General features: G+C 39.9%; 1 protein-coding gene across 3 annotated transcripts in view; it reads left to right on the forward strand.

Annotated features, from left to right (window-relative positions):
* Positions 1-19310, forward strand: part of DOCK8 (dedicator of cytokinesis 8) — a 222952-nt gene that overhangs the window by 93549 nt on the left and 110093 nt on the right. For all 3 annotated transcript variants that reach the window (XM_008066066.1, XM_008066067.1, XM_008066068.1), the window contains 7 exons: positions 5942-6008; positions 8304-8453; positions 11062-11142; positions 12570-12729; positions 14318-14454; positions 15912-16005; positions 17036-17198. In XM_008066066.1, coding sequence (XP_008064257.1) covers positions 5942-6008; positions 8304-8453; positions 11062-11142; positions 12570-12729; positions 14318-14454; positions 15912-16005; positions 17036-17198 — 852 coding nt within the window. The remainder of the gene's footprint in view (positions 1-5941; positions 6009-8303; positions 8454-11061; positions 11143-12569; positions 12730-14317; positions 14455-15911; positions 16006-17035; positions 17199-19310) is intronic.

Below are 19310 nucleotides of genomic sequence, written 5' to 3' on the forward strand. Positions count from 1 at the left end.
TGTCTCCAAACTTTTTGATTGTGTAGTTTTATAGTTTAAAAAGTTGCATATCCTCTATATACATATATTAATTCATATATTAATTTTGTACTTGTATATTAAAATATGCACTAAGTTATAGAACATACATAAAAAGAATTGTTAAAGGATGAACTAAATAAATCTAAATAACTTCTAGTATCTTCTTCGTGTCCTCCAATGGCTTGTCTTGTGTGCTTCCACACTTCTTGTCCTCTTTGCAGACTGCTACTTTAGAGAATTAGTTCTCCCACTCCAAATCCATAGACACTTTGGAAAATACTAAAGTTGTAAATACTGTGCCTAAGTGAAAGTTCATAAGCATAACATTTTTTTCATATGCCATTGGGAGGGTCATTTATCTCTCAAAATCAACTCATGGATCTCTTAAGCAACACCTGGCTTGCAATTAGGCATCTGGATTCTGGACTCCAGGCTTTGTTTCAACCCTGGGAACTTCTCTGGGATTCTGAGTTCGTACCTAGAAATGAAGCTGTTAGACCAGATGGTCTCAAGGTTTCTGCCTACCATAAACTTCTGCGATCTTGACGCGTAACCTCCCCTGAGTTCTTCTGCCTCAGAACACAAGCCAACAAGGTTGCTCACACCGTTTTGGGTGCCCTCTTGATGTCATAGCTTCCTCCCCCTGGTCATTTCTACCAGTGGGAGCGTTAGGGCCTTTCGTCTTATAAACAGGAATGAACAGCCCATAAACCAACTCTGTATCAAGCAATGGGCACATTAAAACCCCAGTCCTTGCCAGCCGACTCGGAAGTGGGAGCTTCCTCGCCTGTCAGGTCAGGTGGAGAGCTGAGTGGAAGTGGCTGTTCCCCTCTGCATTGTTTAGGAAGTCTACCCTATTGTCTGAGGCACTCACCCGCCCCCACAGGATGCACAGTCAGGCTACTTTTAGATGCAGAGCGATGCAATTTGGAATTGGAGCAATTCTTCCTATGATGCTTGTCACCAAGTCTTCTAGACCTCTTCAATAAATAAAAGGCAGCTGTTCTCATAGGCAGGAAAACATAGCCCACTAAGATAGACATGCTTTTTTTTTTCCTTGTTTAGAGATAGGGTCTTACTCTGTCTCCCAGGCTGGAGTGCAGTGGTACAATCATAGTTCACTGTAGCCTCAAGTTCTTGGGCGCAAGCAATCCTTCCATCTCAGCCTCCTGAGTAAGTGGGACTACAGGCGTGCCACCATGCCTAACTAACTTTTTTATTTTTATTTTTTGTGGATATGGGGTCTTGCTTTGTTGCCCAGGCTGATCTCAAACTCCTGAGCTCATGCGATCTTCCTGCCTCAACCCACCAAAGCACTGAGATTTCAGCTGTGAGCCACCATGTCAGGCTGACTTGTGTTATTATTATTGTTTTTTAATGGAGTCACTTGAATTTCTCTTAATGAAAATTGTCAAGTGCAATATCTAGTGATGTTTAGCCACCTGCCAAAGCAGAAATTAAGTCGAAATGATGTATTTTCCCAGTGTACTTGGTCTGCTTAAGTGTTTAAAATAGATTCCAGGCCAGGCTCGGTGGCTCAGCCTGTAATCCTGCGCTTTGGGAGGCCAAGGTGAGTGAATTGCCTGAGCCCGTGGGTTCGAGACGCGCCTGGGCAACTTGGCGAAACCTCATCTCTACAATAAATCAAAAATATTAGCCGGGCATGGTAGCATGTGCCTGTAGTTCCAGCTACTTGGAAGGCTGAGGCAGAAGGATCGCTGGAGTCCAGCAGGTCGAGGCTGTGGTGGCCGGGAGCATGCCACTACACTCCAGTCTGGTTGACAGTGAGATTCCAACTCAAAAAATAATAATAACAAAATAAAATAAAATCAATTTCATACTAACATATACCTGCAAGAGAAGAGAAGAACTAAAGAGATGACCCTAGGTATAACCCCACTCTGAATAAACTGAGTAAAAGAAACATTCGTGAAAATACATATAGTAGAGACTTAAGGGTAAATATTAATAGCAGATGTTTCCCCACTGACACTGATATGCAGAATTCTGTTTATAATACTATAGATTTTAGCAGCTAGGAAATTTTTTATGTTGTAGAGCTCTGTACCTGCCTCTGTACTGCTTTTGAGAAATATATAGTGCCTCAAGTATACAGAAAGAATTAAGCTGGTGCCAGTTCTGCAAATGTCTGTAGCAGTAAGATGCCAAGAGGATGACAATAAAGTATTTTGCTGTTTTATATTTTAAGTGAGGAAATCTTTTAAATTTTTTAAATTTTTTTTAATTTTAAAGATATGGGGTACAACTCAGGGTTAGGTATACAAATGTTCACTAGCCAGGTACCCTTGGTGATGAGGTGTGCCCCTCCCTCCCATGGTAGTTTCCCTCAACTGCCAATCCCACCCCCCTCTTCTGGCAGTTTCCCACTACTGACAATCCCTTTCTTATAGTATTATGATAATTGCTCAAGATCTGCCTCTGAGGGAGCACATATGGTACTCTGTTCTTTGTTTCTGTGATAGATCACTGAGTATGATCGACTCTAAATCCATCCAAGTTACTGCGAAGTCCATATGTTTGTCCTTCTTTATAGCTGCATAATATTCTATTGTGTATATGTACCACTTTTTTTTTATCCAGTCCAGCTTCGATGGGCGGCATGATCGGTTCCATGTTTTTGCTATTGTGAATAGAGCTGCAACAAACAGGCATGTGCAGGTATCTTTTTGGTAGAATGATTTGAGTTCCTCCGGGTATATTCCCAATAGGGGGATTGCTGGGTCCTATGGAAGGTCAATTTCTAGTTCTTTCAGAAATTGCCACACTGTCTTCCAAAGAGGTTGTACTAGTTTCCATTCCCACCAGCAGTGTAGAAGCGTCCCTTTTTCTCCACATCCTCACCAGCATCTGTTGTTGTTTATTTTATTAATGATGGCCATTCTTACTGGGGTTAGGTGGTATCTCAATGTGGTTTTGATTTGCATTTCTCTGATGATTAGTAAGGCTGAGCACTTTTTCACGTGTCTGTTGGCTGCCCATGTATCTTCTTTTGGGAGCTGCCTATTCGTGGTTTTTGCCCACTTTTTAATGGGGCTGTTTGTTTTTTTCCTTTGGGCACGTTTGAGTTCCTAGATGTTAGACCTTTGTTAGATATACAGCTGGCAAATATTTTTTCCCACTGTGAGGGTTGTCTCCCTGCTCTCTTGGTGATTTCTTTTGCTTTGCAGGAGCTTGTCAGTTTGATGAGTTCCCACTGGTCTATCTTATCATTTATGGTATGGGGACTTGGGGTTTTGATCACAAATTGGTTGCCAGTTCCAATTTCCATAAGGGTATCTCCTGCATTTTCTAAGATTCTTATAGTTTGGGGTTTTACGTTTAGGTCTTTGATCCATTTAGAGTTAATTTTTGTGTATGATGATAGGTAGGGGTCCTGTTTCAATCTTCTGCATGTGATCAGTCAGTTTTCCCAGCACCATTTACTGAATAGGTTCTCCTCTCCCCAGTGGTTGTTGTTGGAGGCTTTGTCAAAGATGAGTTGAGTGAGAAATTGGGGCTTTGCTTCCGGAATCTCTATCCTGTTCCATTGGTCTGTATGCCTGTGAAAATCTTTTAATTTAAGACTTAACATCATCTTATGCAAAGTAACCTCAACCCTTAGGAGTCTTCTGGGTTGTTTAATGTGCATAAAATGTACCCAGGGTGTTTGTTTTAAACACAGATTTTGAAACCACCTCCCTCAAAAGCTTCTGGTTCAGTAGGTCACAGGTGGAACCAAGGAAGTTGCGTGTTTGACAAACTCTTCCTTTGTTTCAAAATGCTAGTTTCTGGGGCCTGTACTTGGAGAAACACTTGTAGAAAAAGCCTAGGTTTTGCAGTCATCAATGGCTGGGCTCAAAACCTGACTGTGCCACTTCCTAACTTTGTGACCTTTGACTACTTCCTCAATCTTCCTGAACTTCAGTGTCTTTATGTATAAAATAGGGATAATATCTGCTTTATACTGTTGTTATGAAGAGTCAGGAAGTTGATTTGTGTAAAGCACTTATCACAGCACTATTGTAAGTCTTTACAAATGTCAATTCTCTTTTTCTTTCTCTGAACCACAAAGAATTTACCAGTCGGTACCTACCTAAGTATATCACAGCAATATTCAGATTCTTTGTATATTAGGAAGTCCACAATTCAGTACAGGTTGACTATGCTGGACAACAGCTAAATGAGCCTACATATGGGAAAGCCACCAATTAATGTACTACTATCTCATAATAGGAAAAATAATCTCAGAAATCCTCAGTATTGGGGTTTTGGTGGTAAAATGTATATACCATAGAATTTACCATTTTGGCAGTAGGTGGGAAACTGCCAGGGGAGAGAGGGGATGGGATTGGTAGTTGAGGGAAACTGCAAGGGGAGGAAGGGGCACACCTCATCAACAGGGGTACCTGCATAATGAACATTTATATACCTAACCCTGAATTGTATCCCTCATCTTTAAAATTAAAAAAAGAAGAGTCTACCATCTTAACAATTTTTAACATACAGTTCAGTGGCATTAAGTACAGTCATATTATTCTGCAGCCATCACCACCATCCAGCCACAGAAATTATTCTCTTCCCAAACTGAAATTCCATACCCATTAAACAATAATTCTTTATTCTCTCTACTCCCCAGCCCCTGGCAACCAACCACCATTCTACTTTCTGTCTCTGAATTTGATTGTGCTAGGTACCTCCATACAGGTGTAATTAGACAATCTTTGTCCTTTTGTGACTGGCGTATTTTACTTAGCAAAATGTCCTCAGCTTCATCCATGCTGCAACATGTATCCATGTCCTTCCTCTTTAAGACTGAATGATATTTCACTGTATGAATATAGTCTCATAAACATTTTGATTATCTGTCATATATAGCTGTCTTCGGATGGACACTGGATTGCTTTCACCTTTTGGCTATTGTGAATAATGCTACTGCTTGACATTTTTAAAGTGTATTCACACACATTGTCTTACATGATCCTTAACAGTAACCTGGAAAACAGGAAGGGCAAGTTGTTTTTCCTCATTTGATAGACAAATAAATGGTACTGGGAAAGGTGAGTAACCTGATTAGGATCCCAGAAGTAGCAGGCGAAAGAGGGACAGAGGCCAGGTCTCTGACTCAGTGCCCTGTGAACCTACCATTATGCCAAACTACCTTATTGCTAAAGGTGCCATTTGGCCAACTGTCCCTTTTGTCTGTGCTTATACTCTGTCCAAATGTACTTCTAAAATGTCTTCTTTTGAGACAAAACTATCCATTGATAGGCCATCCCCTCACACATGCCTGGAGACAAAATATGGCCTAATTTGCATGATCTCTGTGGTAATGATGGACCAGGGTCCCTTTACTGGTGCTGTTAGTGGGCAGTGTCCAAGGTCATGGGTTGTTAAGCTGAGAAACTTGGAAAATGCTCTTCTGTGTTCCATGTGCACCTATAACATCGGCCAGGATTATGCTTTGGGGATATGTTTGCCTCCAACCCACCATTTCAAGGGGAATTGGCAATTAGGACCAATATGAGGGCTATATATATAGTGAAATATAAACAAGTCCATTACGTAATACAGAGACTCTAATCTCTGAAAACATGGCAGCCTCGATGATAAAAAGTTGGATCAACCTGAAGGTCCATTTAGCCCACTCTCTCTTGCAGTGCTACCAAAAGCAGTTTGGGGGGAGATATTCCAAAACATCTGCCATGTTTGGGTAACATTTCACCATGATCTCAAATGATTAGGCATGAACCTCTCATATTTTTCTCCATTAATATTCCACTGTGATTCTCATGTATCTAGAGTTTTCCAAATGTTTCCGGAGACTATTCACATTTTAAACTAATTTATATATCCAGGCATTTTCAGAAAATTCAAAGTAATCTAAAGGAAAGCCACATCGATTTTTCTCTTTCTCTGATAGGTTTGAGATTGAAATTGAGCCTCTGTTTGCCAGCATTGCCCTATACGACGTTAAAGAAAGGAAAAAGGTAAGAGAGCAAAGAATGACCCATCCTTGAGTTGCACATATTATTTATAATTATTTGGGTTTATATTTTTAAATCCTACTTCTATGCAGCAATACCACATCAGATTTGAAATCAAATGACCTTTGGTGGGTGTAACTCTGTTGCCTTTGCGTTTTTCAAGCAGTAATCTGAGATGCTCATGTATATTGTTTGAAGAATCTTTGAGGAAAAGGCTTAGTGGAGGTGGTGTCCTGGTTGGGGTAGAGAGAAGAATGAGATAGTCAGCACATGGGATATGTGTAAAACAAACCAATTTAAATATATTTTGAACAAACTTAGTTATGCATGAATGTTTCCTCCATTTGAAAGTTCTTTGCACTGTGAAGGAGGCATATCATGAATGGAAGGGCTCTTGTGTGGTCAAGATCTGCATCTGTCACAGGGTGAAGACCTCACCGACTATACCATGCTTTTAACGGAAACAGTGACCAAGATTTCTCCATTCTTGTTTTAATGTTCAGTCATTTTGTATCTCCCTGAGGAGAACAGAAATAGCAAAACCAGAGTAGGACGGGTGCTGCCTATCTCTCTGTACTCATAACCATTCTGTATTTAAGGAAACACGTATCTCTTATATAGATATGAATTAGCACTGAGATTTGTATTAGGGCAAGTTAACTGCTAATATGAGTAGACTCCCAAATTAGTGGTTTAAAACAGTAATTCTCAAACCTGAGCATTTATCATTGTCACCTGGAGGACTTGTTAAAACATAGCTTGCTGGGCTTCACCCCCAGAGTTTCTGATTCGGTAAATCTGGGTGGGGCCTGAGAATGCTAACAGATTAGATTGCCTGGTGATGCTAAAGCTGCTAGTCAGGGGACCACATTTTACTTAACAATCCAAGGTTGGTTGGGACAGGGTTGGTTGCCAATCATTCAGATTGGCAGTGGCTCCTTCTTCTATATGTGTTTTCCCAAAATCATTTTTGTCACAGCCATTAGTGCATCACCTTGAAGTTTGACATATCACTTCTGCCCGCAATTCATTGGAGAGAATTTTAGTCATATGATCAGCCATCACTGGAAGGAAGGCTGGTGGTAAATGTAGTCTCTGTCTGGATAGCCATTTCTCACTAAAACTCTCTTGGTGATGAAGGGAAGAGACCAACTATACAGTAGCTCTTAAGCAGCACTACAATAAGCAAGCCAAAGAGCACTGTCATGTCATGCCCTTGCTCAAATCTTTAATAGGTCCTCACTACCTACAACGTTTTTTGTTTTTTGGTGGTGGTTTTTTTTTTGAGCCTTTCTGTTGACCAGGCTGGAGTGCAGTGATGCAATAACAGCTCCCTGCAGCTTTGACCTCCTGGGCTCAAGTGATTCTCCCACCTCCATCTCCCAAGTAGCTAGGATGATGGGCACATGCCTCCACACCCAGCTAATTTTACTTTTTGTAAAGACAAGTTCTTGGTATATTGCACAGGCTGGTCCTGAACTCCTGGCCTCAAGTCATCCTCCCGCCTCAGCCTCCCAAAGTGCTGGAGTTATAGGCATGAGCCACGGCACCCAGCCTACTTTCTACAACATTAGCAAACTCTTTAGCTTCCATGCCAGGCTTTCTTCCACATGAAGCTCATCTATCTTCTTTCCCTCCTTTGCCTATGCAGAGTCAAGCTGGACTACTAACTGTTAAATAAGGTCCCTCTGGCGTTCCAGCCTCTGAGATATTTATCTGTGCTGTCCTTTTTCTCTTGGTATGCCTCACCCTCCACCTCTGTCCATGAGGATCCTCTAAGGCCCATTCATCTCCAATGCCTCTTCCATGAAAAACTTTCCTCAATACCCCAACTGGAAACAACCTGTCACCACTCTGTGGAGCTTCCCTAGTGCTTCTTTGTGTTCATGCAGTGACTTATATTTTGTTTTTACTATAGTTAGTTACATGCCTTCCCTGTTCCTCATTTTTATTGTAAATGAATTGGGAATAGAGTCAATGTTCTACTCTTCCGTAGTGAAGTACCTAGCACATTACTGATACTCAGGAAATACTGGTAGATCCATAGAAATGTAAATGTTTCAAAGAACATTTCTCAAATAACTCCAAACTATCTAGAAATTGTGGCAAACTATTTATCAGATTTTTCCAGCAGTCACTTGTCTTAAACAATGTCTACAATTTCACTTATTCCTTTGGTGAATTTTTTTTTTTTTTTTTTTTGTGAAATTCTTTGTGGCTTTTTCACTCCTTTTTCGCATGGTTAGACCATGAATGCATCAAGCCTAACTTGTTTTTCACTTTGCTGCTTATTTACAGATCTCAGAAAATTTTCACTGTGACCTGAACTCTGATCAGTTCAAAGGATTTCTTCGAGCCCACACACCTTCAGTGGCCACCTCAAGTCAGGCAAGATCAGCAATCTTTTCAGTCACCTACCCATCCTCAGATATCTACCTAGTAGTCAAGGTAATTAAGCACAATCTGGCTGGCACATTCTGATGTTTCCATTGTGTTAGTCCCAGCACATGTTTGGGGTGAAAGAGACTTCAGAATGTGGCTACATGTCCTCTATGACAGTGGTCCTCAACCTTTTTGGCATCAGGGATCGATTTTGTGGAAGATAATCTTTCCACAGACTGGGGTGGGGGATGAGGATGGAGTGGTCATCAGGCATTAGAGTCTCATAAGAAGCATACAACCTAGATCCTTCACATAGGCAGTTCACAGTAGGGTTACATGCTCCTATGAGCATCTAGTACCACTGTTGATCTGACAAGAAGTGGAGCTCCGCTCACCTGCCATTCACCTGTTGTGAGGCCTGGTAGCCTACAGATTCCAAAGAATTCGGGTAACTTGGAGGCTACTTACCAAATGGCAGATGTCTTTTCATTCTAATTTCCTTTAAACCATTTGACAAAGACTGTGAGAAATTATTATAGCTTGAGGAGAACTTATTTAAGCTTGTGGGAAGTTAAATGTTTATTGTTGTCAAACTTTAATGTGTGTCCTTTTCATTGCAATATTACTTAGCTATACAGGAAAATTAACTTAAAATGCACTATGGCAGCCCTGTCATTGAATTCAAAATTCTCTCTCAGCCTGGGAAACCAATACTAGTTCTGTAGAGCCAGATTGTATTTCAAACTCTACTTCTCAGTGGATGACTTTAATTTGGTTACTATCACTTAGTAAATATGTTCCAAAATTTTCAAATGTATAATTGCATTCATTTGGCATAGTAGGCGCACCAAAGTGTCTGGATATAATTAAGAAATTTAAATCTACACAACAAGAAAGTTCATGATTTGCTTTGTTTTGTTTTACTGTAATGCCATCATTGTTGCTTCCTTCCCTTTAAATATAGAGTAAATGGTGTTATACTATTTAGTACATCCAGGCAGACATCATTCAATAAGGAGGGGCTTATTTCTTTCTTGTTTTTATTACCAAGCTGAACATCAGAATTGTAACTGTACTTTGGATTCAAGATTTTGTGAAGATAAAAGGGTTTGTGAAGTTTGGAGAGTGAGAATGGGAGAGTGAACTGAAGCTTTAAAAAAAAAATGTTTAAAAATAGGCATTTCTCCTTCTTCCAGATACTGAGGAACCCTATCCTGTATGTTCCATGCTAACACTACTAGTACACAAAGCTGTGACGTTCCCAGTTCTTTCTTCAGGGTTCTAATTAAAAGCTTCTTAATCTTTGTTCAAAATTCATTCTAAAGACCACATTTTTTAGTCCATTGACCTCATGGAAAAATCCATTTCCTTCCAATTTGGTCTACAAGCTCCTGACTATGAGCTTTAAGAGAATAGAGACCATGTTTATCACCCACCACCTTCTCTCTCCAGGGGCTGCCATGTAGAAGGCATTCATGAAACATTTTTTGAATGAATGAGTGAATTATTATGATTAATGGAATACTGATTCGTTTCTAGTTCAAGTGTTATGTGTCTATGTTTTCAATGTGGTGCATCCCTCAGTAGGACCACCCTTCTCTTCATGCTGTGGCAATGGGAAGGGATTTTAAACTTCTTTTGTGAGAAGAGAGACTTCCTGCTTGGAGTCCTCCCTGGAACAGCTGTCCATTGAGCTACTTGCTTTGAAACCACATTAAGCACCCTTTAATCCATAGAGTGTTCTGGATTAAACACTTAGTGCCTAACTGATAGCACCTATTAAGAATATATGCTTACTGGACTATGTTGCACCAAATTCCTTCTTCAAGGATCATCTCAACCAATTACATGAGCTAATGGGACTAAATCTACTGGTTTTTCTCTCAACATCTAAATGAAATTTTCTTTGAGCAGAGAGTTAGGAGATTTCAAATTTCACCTTTTCTTTTTCTTAAACATGATGTCCAAATTTATGGCCACTGACCAGCCAACTCCTTGACCTGAATCAAGACAGAAAAAGACATTGACAGTAGCAGCATTCATTCCTCTTGCCAGCCAGTTAGCAAACTGAGAAGCTATGCATTCCAGTGCTTTTGAGTTTCTTTCCGAGTCTGTTAAATCCAGAGAATTAGTCCTAATAGAAAATACAAGGGAGATAAAGATAATTACAGGTAATTTATTCAGTTCATTCATTCATGTTGTTGAAGGTTTTAGTCCCCAACCTGACTTTTACAGAGACCATATCTCTTTTTTTACATGGTAAGCAATAATAAAGAAAATGAGCTTTCTACCTCCTACATATGTCTCATGGGTTTTGTTTTATAAAATAACTTTTATTACATTCTTTATTATAGGCATAATACATGTTTATTGTTTAAAAATAGAAAATATGCATAAGCAATAGGAACAACATAAAAATCACACATAATCCCACCATACAAAGATAACTACTGTTAACATTTACTGTGTAGCTGCTATTATCTTTTAATATGCATTTATGATTTTTTTCAAAATTTTATGGTACTTTTTATAGTTATTTTTAAATCAAGATACATATTTCACCAGCTATCTTCTCATGTCATCAAATATTGCCATAAAACAATTATGATGGTTGCATCAATTCCTTTATAAGGAGATAATTTATGTGCTTTATTTTCATTTTTTTAATTGGTAGATTGAAAAAGTCCTTCAGCAGGGAGAGATTGGAGACTGTGCAGAACCCTACACGGTCATCAAAGAAAGTGATGGTGGGAAGGTATGATAATTTGAATATTGCTAAAGAGTGACGTCTTAGAAGAAGCAGATATTTTCAGAAGTGTTCCACAAAATCGTTAATGGGGTTTTGTCCTCAACATGCCCTTATTTGAGGCACTAATACCGTGTATTTAAACAAAAGTAGAAAAAGAAACTGGTCCCTGATGATAAGAAATAAATCATTGCATTCACTAATGATCATATGCACCAATATCTGACTACATGACTTGGCTAGGGCAAAGCCCCACCCTGTTGTCTTGGTTCTGAGACTCTGACCTAACTGGTTGGAAGGGCCAAGGAAAGCCCACAAAAGTAAGCAGTACCAGAGCTCTCCTGGTCTTCCTCATCAGCATGGGCCACCCCCCCTTTTCAGGTACGAATAACCAGGAATTGGCTGTCTCTACTGTACATCATAAATTCGTTAGCACAGCAAAGGTGTTGAACCTATGAAAAGGATATCTTTTCTCAATAGCAATTTGCAAAGGTTCACAGTATGATATTTAAAACGTGACCTTTTCTGGAATAAGACCTACCTAATCAGTATTCGACTACATACTCATAAATTTCAAGTAAGATTTATTGAACTCAAGACTTTGTAAAAAAATCTTTTAGCCGGGTTCCGTGGCTCAGCCTGTAATCCCGTGCCTTTGGGAGGCTGAGGTGAATGGATTGCCTGAGCCCGCGGGTTTGAGACCCACCTGAGCAGCGAGACCTCATCTCTACAATAAATCAAAAAGATCAGCCGGACGTGGTAGTGCATGCCTGTAATTCCGGCTGTTGGAAGGCTGAGGCGGAAGAATCGCCGGAGCGACCCAGCAGGTCGAGGCTGCGGTGGCCGGGAGTGGCCACTGCACTGCAGTCTGGGCGACAGAGTGAGACTCCAACTCAAAAAAAAAAAAAGAATCTTTTATTCTCAACCTAAAAAGAAGTGTTGTAAACTTCACAATGAGTTTGCTTTTTAGAATTTTGTTTTAGTTTTCCAAGGCAATTTTTTAAAAAACAGGTTTGCTTGGAGCTTGGTAAATAATAAGCTAAAGTCTTTATTCCAAGATTCTCTTGTACAAAGAGAATCTTGTTCAATACATGCAGCTAACCCCCAAAAGAATCACTCACTGATTAGCTGGCATAATAAGACTTGGACTTTTTTTTAAGCTGAAAGTGTAGTTCACTAATTGAATGTAGCCTTTCTTTAAACTCTGCATATTTAAATCTTTATATCCTTATCAACTAGATTTCTGGCTGGAGTTGAGTCATTTTTCTGCCTACTCACACTTTTTAATTTTTTTTAAATTTTAATAAAAAGAATATTTAGTCACTCTTCTTAACCACTGGGGTTTGGATTTTGGTGGTGGTTGTCACAACCATGTCAGAAGCAGTTGACTTGGTGCTAATATTTGTATCAGCTTGTTTCTCTCTATTTTCTTCCAGAGTAAAGAAAAGATTGAAAAACTAAAATTTCAAGCTGAATCCTTCTGCCAGCGTTTGGGAAAATACCGTATGCCCTTTGCCTGGGCTCCCATCAGCTTATCGAGCTTCTTCAATGTCTCCACCCTTGACAGGGAGGTAACCGATGTGGAGCCCATGGTTGGTAAGATTTTCATCTGCAGTGGGAAGCAAAGGGCTCCCCAGTGTGCCGGTTCTGAAGTCCTAAACATAAGAAAAGCTTCGTTATAAAAACTTCAAAAAGCAAAACTCAGATTTCTCAGCAAAACTTTCTATCCCTCAAACTTTACTTTGCCAAATGCAATGAAAAAGTAAATGCAAAAGAATATCTAGCTACAGTTTTAATTTATTTAGCATATTTCTTTTTTATCACCTCACCTTTGATCTGAATCATTAATTCCTAAACTGTTTGCATGTGGAACTTTTCAAGAGGGTTGCAGAGTTTTGAAGTAAACACACCCCTATCACCTGTGGTGGAGTTTCTGTCTTCCTAAGTGCTTTTGTATCCAGCAAATATTTAAGTCTATGTTCACATTTCTCTTGCTTCCTTAGCTCTGCCGCTTCTGAAATGTTGCCCTTAGCAGGGAAGTGGAAGAAAGCTTATTTTGTTATTGCTATTGCAATTCTGGAATTATTGTGACATAATCACCAGTCAGAACTCCTGGGTTATTTCTGATTTGTCCATAACAAACCTCACTTCGCTGCATCCCGAACTTCATGCCACGATGTTTTTAAATGCCAACTTGTATGTAGACCCAGCTAGCCTTATTTGAAAAGGTTATGTATAGAGCTTAGAGGGCACCATAAGCTAGGTAATTTAGGTATAGGATTTGCTCAGGCCTCAGTAATATATAGGTCAAGGATCAATTAACCTGACTACAAAGGCTGATTCTTAAGAAGCAACCCAAAGATGCAGTGTACTACACTGAGGCTGTATGACAAATTTAGGGGAGCAGTGGTAGCAAGAAATTCCAATTCAGCAAGCTGGTAAAAATTGAGGATAAGAATATATTCAAAGACAGGAGTGGGAACTATTAGAGTTCTAAGCAATTCGATTATTTACAACAGAACCCCTGAGTTTTGCAATACTATTTCCACCTGAAGTATAAATCTCCACCTGAATCCCAACAGGGGCTAAGAAACAACTTATTCCAGAGTATCAGGGTCTCAGCCCAAGTTTGGGGGTGATGTGGAGTTCTCATTCCAGTAGCCAGGTCAACTAAGGCAGAAACTCAGTTTTGCTGCCTGTTCCACACAGTGAGAGCCCAGCAAAGCTGGGATTCAGAATGCACACAGGCTGACCCTGGCATGTTTGGGTCACAATCCTAAATGCCTTCAGGGGCATTTGAGAACATGCGTCTCCCAGTGGAATGCAAATATAAAAATAAAATAAAAGCAAACATTGGACTGACTAAATAAAGCTTATCAGGGCACCCTGTTCTGGCTGCAGCTCTGGGTTCTTGCTGGTCAGCATCTGGTCTACCCTGTTTTCCATGTGAGAGCGGCCTGTGGCTGCTCATGGCCTCATCACTCTGGTCAGAGGAAGATTAGGGACTCCAACATGGGGACTAAGAAAGGTAGGGGCCAGGGGAAGGAAATTTTCATTCAAAACAAAGATGGCCATGTTCAGTGTTCTCGTTCAGTGACTGTAAACATATTTATGGTAAACTTAATAATTGCTCCATTTTCAAACAGGAAATCGTACTTGAGAATGATGATTTTTTTTTTTAAAGGGAGAAGCTCAGTGGGGGAGCGGAGGACTTTGGCCCAATCTAGAAGGCTTTCTGAACGAGCCCTCTCCTTGGAGGAAAATGGGGCTGGCTCCAACTTCAAAACCACCACCATGACCATTAACAGCTTTTTTAAGCAGGTATCTTCACATTACAGTATGTCTAGATCTGTCCCCATATCTGCAAGGGCACTGGAGCCCACCAGAGGAGTATATATAGTGATTAAGAGAGCAAGTTAGTTAATTTCACTGTCTTCATCCATTATCTGTTGCTTATAACAGAATACCTGAAGCTGGGTAATTTATACAGAAAAGGAATTTGTTTCTTACAGTAATGGAGGCTGAGAAGTCCAAGGTCAAAGGGCTGCATCTGACGAGGGCCTTCTTGCTGGTGGGGACTCTTTGCAGAGTCCAGAGGCAGCACAGGATGTTACATGGTGAGGGGGCTCAGGCCTCCTTTCCTCTTCTTATAAAACCACCAGTTTTCCTTCCATGACAACCCAGTAATCCATTCACTCATGAATTCATTAATCTGTGAATGGATTAATCCATTCATGAGGGCAGCAGAGCTCTATTGAGCCAATCAGCTCCTAAAGGCCCCACTTCTCAGCACTGCCACCTTGAGGATCAAGCTTCAACATGAGTTTTGGTAGGGAAATTCAAACCTTGGCACTCACCAAGCCTCAGGTTCATTGTCTACAAAACAGGGGTGATAATACTTAGTTCATGTGGCTGGTGGAAGGGTCAGGTGACCCGAAGCTTGTAAAACTCTTCTCAGAATGCCTAAAATACAGTAAGTACTCTGTGAGTGTTAGTTATTTTCATTGAGAGAAAGATTTGTTCACAGTAATACAAACTATCCCATTTGAGCTGTGTTGGTCAATTCATTCATTAAGCTATGACAACAGTCTGACTGAGACATTCACTTCCCTGTGGGTCTCAGGGTTTCCTGACTTGGCTTTTGTCAAGGCTATTTTAAAAATTAAAAACTTCCTAGAGCTGTCAAATGCATAGAGACAGGAGGTAGAGTGATGGTTGCCAGGCCTAGGGGAAGAGGGAATGGAGAGTCATTTAAAGTATATAGAGTTTCAGATTATTTTGAAAGAGTTCTGGAGATTGGTTCCACAACAATGTGAATGTACTTAACACTACTGAACTGTGTGCTTAGAAATGGTTAAGATGGTCAATTTTGTGTTACTTGTATTTTGTCGCACTTAAAAAAAGAATTCACTTGGACTTGGTTTTCCATAGCTCAGGCAGTTTTCCTGGGGCTTTTAAAGGGGTTACATTAACAAACTGAAATTTACAAACTGAAATCAGAAGAGTTGCTGAGGGGGCCTGAACACCATGCATGGAATAGAAATAGAGTCTGAAAGGGTTGCTATTTGGAATATACTCTTCCTGAGTGAGAATGCAGCACAAGCCCAATCCCCAGAAGGACTGATGAAAGGCTGAGTCACAGTGGGTGTCCTATAACCCCAATTTCAGTGAAAGACTTGTAAGACTAAAACTTAAAGTTAAAAATCTTCAGATGTCGTTGGTTCCTGACCTAAGAGTCAGTGGGACATCTATACTAACCCTGACTTTTCTCTTGGCAGGAAGGCGATCGCCTTAGTGATGAAGACTTATTCAAGTTTTTAGCTGACTTCAAAAGATCTTCATCCTTACAGAGACGAGTCAAGTCAATTCCAGGTGGGAATCTTGTCTTGATCCTCTTTCACTGTGCCAAAACCAGTTATGATTAGACACATTATTTGTCTAGTGCTAGAATGTTTAAGACCATGTTTGCTAGTGGAGTTAAGAATCCGAATTGAGTCAGGCTTGGTGGCTCAGCTTGTAAGCCCAGCACTTTGAGAGGCCAAGGCGAGTGGATTGCCTGAGCCTGCGGGTTCAAGACCAGCCTGGGCAACTTGGCAAGACCTCATCTCTACAATAAATCAAAAAGTAGCCAGGCGTGGTAGGTGCCTGTAGTTCCAGCTACTTGGAAGGCTGAGGTGGAAGAATCACCAAAACCCAGCAAGTCAACGCTGGGATGGCCATGAGCATGCCACTGCACTCCAGCCTGGGCAACAGAGTGAGACTCCAACTCAAAAAAAAAAAAAAAAGAATTTGAATTGATCTATACGTTTGGCAAATCTATTAATGGTTTCTATTTTTCTGAAAGGATTGATTCTGTAAATAAACTATATGCCTTCGTTCTGGTTTCTAAGATAATGAGATAATTATTTGAACAGAAGATCCTCTGTTATCAAATAAAATATTATATGAAACCCTTAATATAACAAAAAGTGAATGTGAGATACTTTGGTAGAAGATGAAGTCACCTTTCTTATCCTCAGATCAAAATTAATCCCCAAGGCAATCCTGCAGGAAACTTTGGTATCAGGGAACAGTTTAAAAACTTGCCATTTTTACTGCTGACAATGTAGGGAAATTACTTAACTATATGCTATTAGAGTGTGGAAGTTCTAGAAGAAACTTTAAAAATATTTTCATTTATTTCTATTCATTTTACAATTTCTTGCTTTTTATTTTACATATATAGAAACTAAACATCAAAAGTTATCATGCTTTTTCTCGAACTATAGAAAATTAGTGCCAAAACTTTTATACTACCATTTATTCTTATTTTCATTAAAAAAAAATACAGTACAATACTCTTTCTTGATTCCTTTATAAAAGGCATTTTCTTTACTAAAACAGTCCTATTTTCTCTCTTTAGGCTTGCTCAGACTGGAGATTTCTTCAGCTCCAGAGATAATTAATTGCTGTCTGACTCCTGAAATGTTGCCTGTGAGACCCTTTCCTGAAAACCGGACACGACCACACAAAGAGATTTTGGAATTTCCAATACGAGAAGTATATGTCCCTCATACGGTGTACAGGTAAGAAACACAGACTCTTGGAAAACCATCGAACCCACATTCTGAGTTTTATTTGGATAACACTTTCATCATCCTCTCTTCCTATTTCCCAGGCTTTGGCAAAAATGAAAATGTGATGTTTCTGAACTGTAAATAACTGCTAGATCTCTTCCTAAGGAGAATTTATCTACTTCTCTTTAACAAGGAAGTGTGATTTTCACACATAATTGTAAGTTAGGATTAAAATGGACATGTGCTTTCCAGAAGTGAAAAAGCCCTCCTTGGTTTTCCTCTGTGCAGAAGGACATATTAGAGAAAGAGAAATGTGACCAAAATCTTCTAGTTATAAAAAAAAATACAGACTTTCAGCTCAAGACCAGTTCTGTCCAATAGAATTTACAGCAGTGACAGAAATGTACATGTGTACTGCCAGGACAATGGCCACTCATCACATGTGGCTATTCAGCCTCTGAATTGTGGCTAATGCAATTGAAGGAACTGACTCATGAATTTTGTCGATTAGGTGTGTTACACTCAGAGTTTAGCTACTCAGATTTCTACAAATGTAACCAGTGGAAACTTTTTAACAGCTTGTATTTTATAAATATCAATATTGACTTATACAGAACTTTGTTATTCCTTTTAACTACTGTATAATATTCCTTTGTGTGAAGAGGCCACATTTGATTATTCATGTCCTTATTGATACACATTTATGTTTTTTTCTAATTTGGGGTCTTATACTGTAAAGTGAGAATTTCTCTTTGTCTCTGCATGCACATATGTGAAAGTTTCCCTGAGAAATATGACTGAAAGTACAATTATTGGGTCATAAGTAATATATGTTTTCAGTCTTAGTCATACTGACACTGTTTCCAAAATTGTCCCAGTTCGCAATTCCATTAGCAGTGTAGGAGAGCTCCCATTTCCCCAGGTCTTAACCCACACTTTCCAGCATGACATATGTGGCCCTAAGTGCAAAGAACTTCATAGTCACCTAATCCAAGCATCTCCACCCTCACATTTCCAGAGAAGCAAAATTGAGACCCAGACCCAGTCAGTGGCTCATTCAGGCCAAAAAATCACAGTGGGAAATACAAACAACCACTCTCCCAGTTAGAAATGGAGTTCTTCTTTTCCTTACCTGTGAGGTACATACCTGTTTCCCCTGTTTAATCCTTCCTCAAGCAGCTTTTCCTTTCCAATCCCCATTCCTCAAATACAAACTCAGCCCCCAAGTCTCCCTCCTAGATAAGCATTTTTATGATGCAGAAGCTTCAATTCTCCATTCCCTAGAGGAAGATGAGGGCATGAAAATGTTTGCTTATGGATGCTGTGTTTGTGTTATCCTTTAATTGGGAAAAATTGCTTGTGGCAGTAGCATAAACTTGCACCAGATGAATTCTGTAGTTATTCAACTTCCCCTTGGCATTTAATCACCCATGGGAGGCATTTACAACTCTCTCCACTCCTTGCTACAAACATTATCTCTTAATTATATCACAGCAGGATTTGGGATGCATTAGTGCACTGAATGATTCAGAAATGTAGGAGGGCAAAGGAAGACAAGTCTAGACCAATAACTATGGACCCAAGTTGGCATCATGAGAAACAAACCCACAAGTACAGAGTGAATATTCTTTAGCTGTACTGGACATCGTAGACTTGAACAGGCTACCTGGTCAGAGACCAGATCTTTATTCTTGGGAATGATGAAAGATCCTTCCCTCCATTTTGGTGGTAGCACCTTCTTTCAGCTCCCAGGCCACTAGATCTCATAGTCTGTTTCAGGAAAGAGCACTATAATGAATTTATTCCAGACTCTTCCTACATGAACACTTCAAGACATTTAGAAAGCATCTCGTCTATATCTCCTGTGTTGTTTAATGTTCAGTGTTTCTTCTCCAACCCTCGTATGCTTGACAGTAACCCAGTCCCAGAGTCATTCTCCCCTTTTCTATACCTCCACTCCCATTCCCAAAATGGAAATGGCAATGAGCAAAGCAAGTCTGAATCCCAGGTAAAACTGGAAAGCTGACTAAGTTTGCCTTGGGTGACCTCACTTTCTCATTTATGTCAATTTTCCCCCTTTTTGTTCCTTGCCATCTTCCTATACCTCAAAAAACCTGTAAC

The sequence above is a fragment of the Carlito syrichta genome, unplaced genomic scaffold (genome assembly GCF_000164805.1).
Source record: "Carlito syrichta isolate Samal-C Ts95f unplaced genomic scaffold, Tarsius_syrichta-2.0.1 Scaffold308839, whole genome shotgun sequence".
NCBI lineage: Eukaryota > Metazoa > Chordata > Mammalia > Primates > Tarsiidae > Carlito > Carlito syrichta.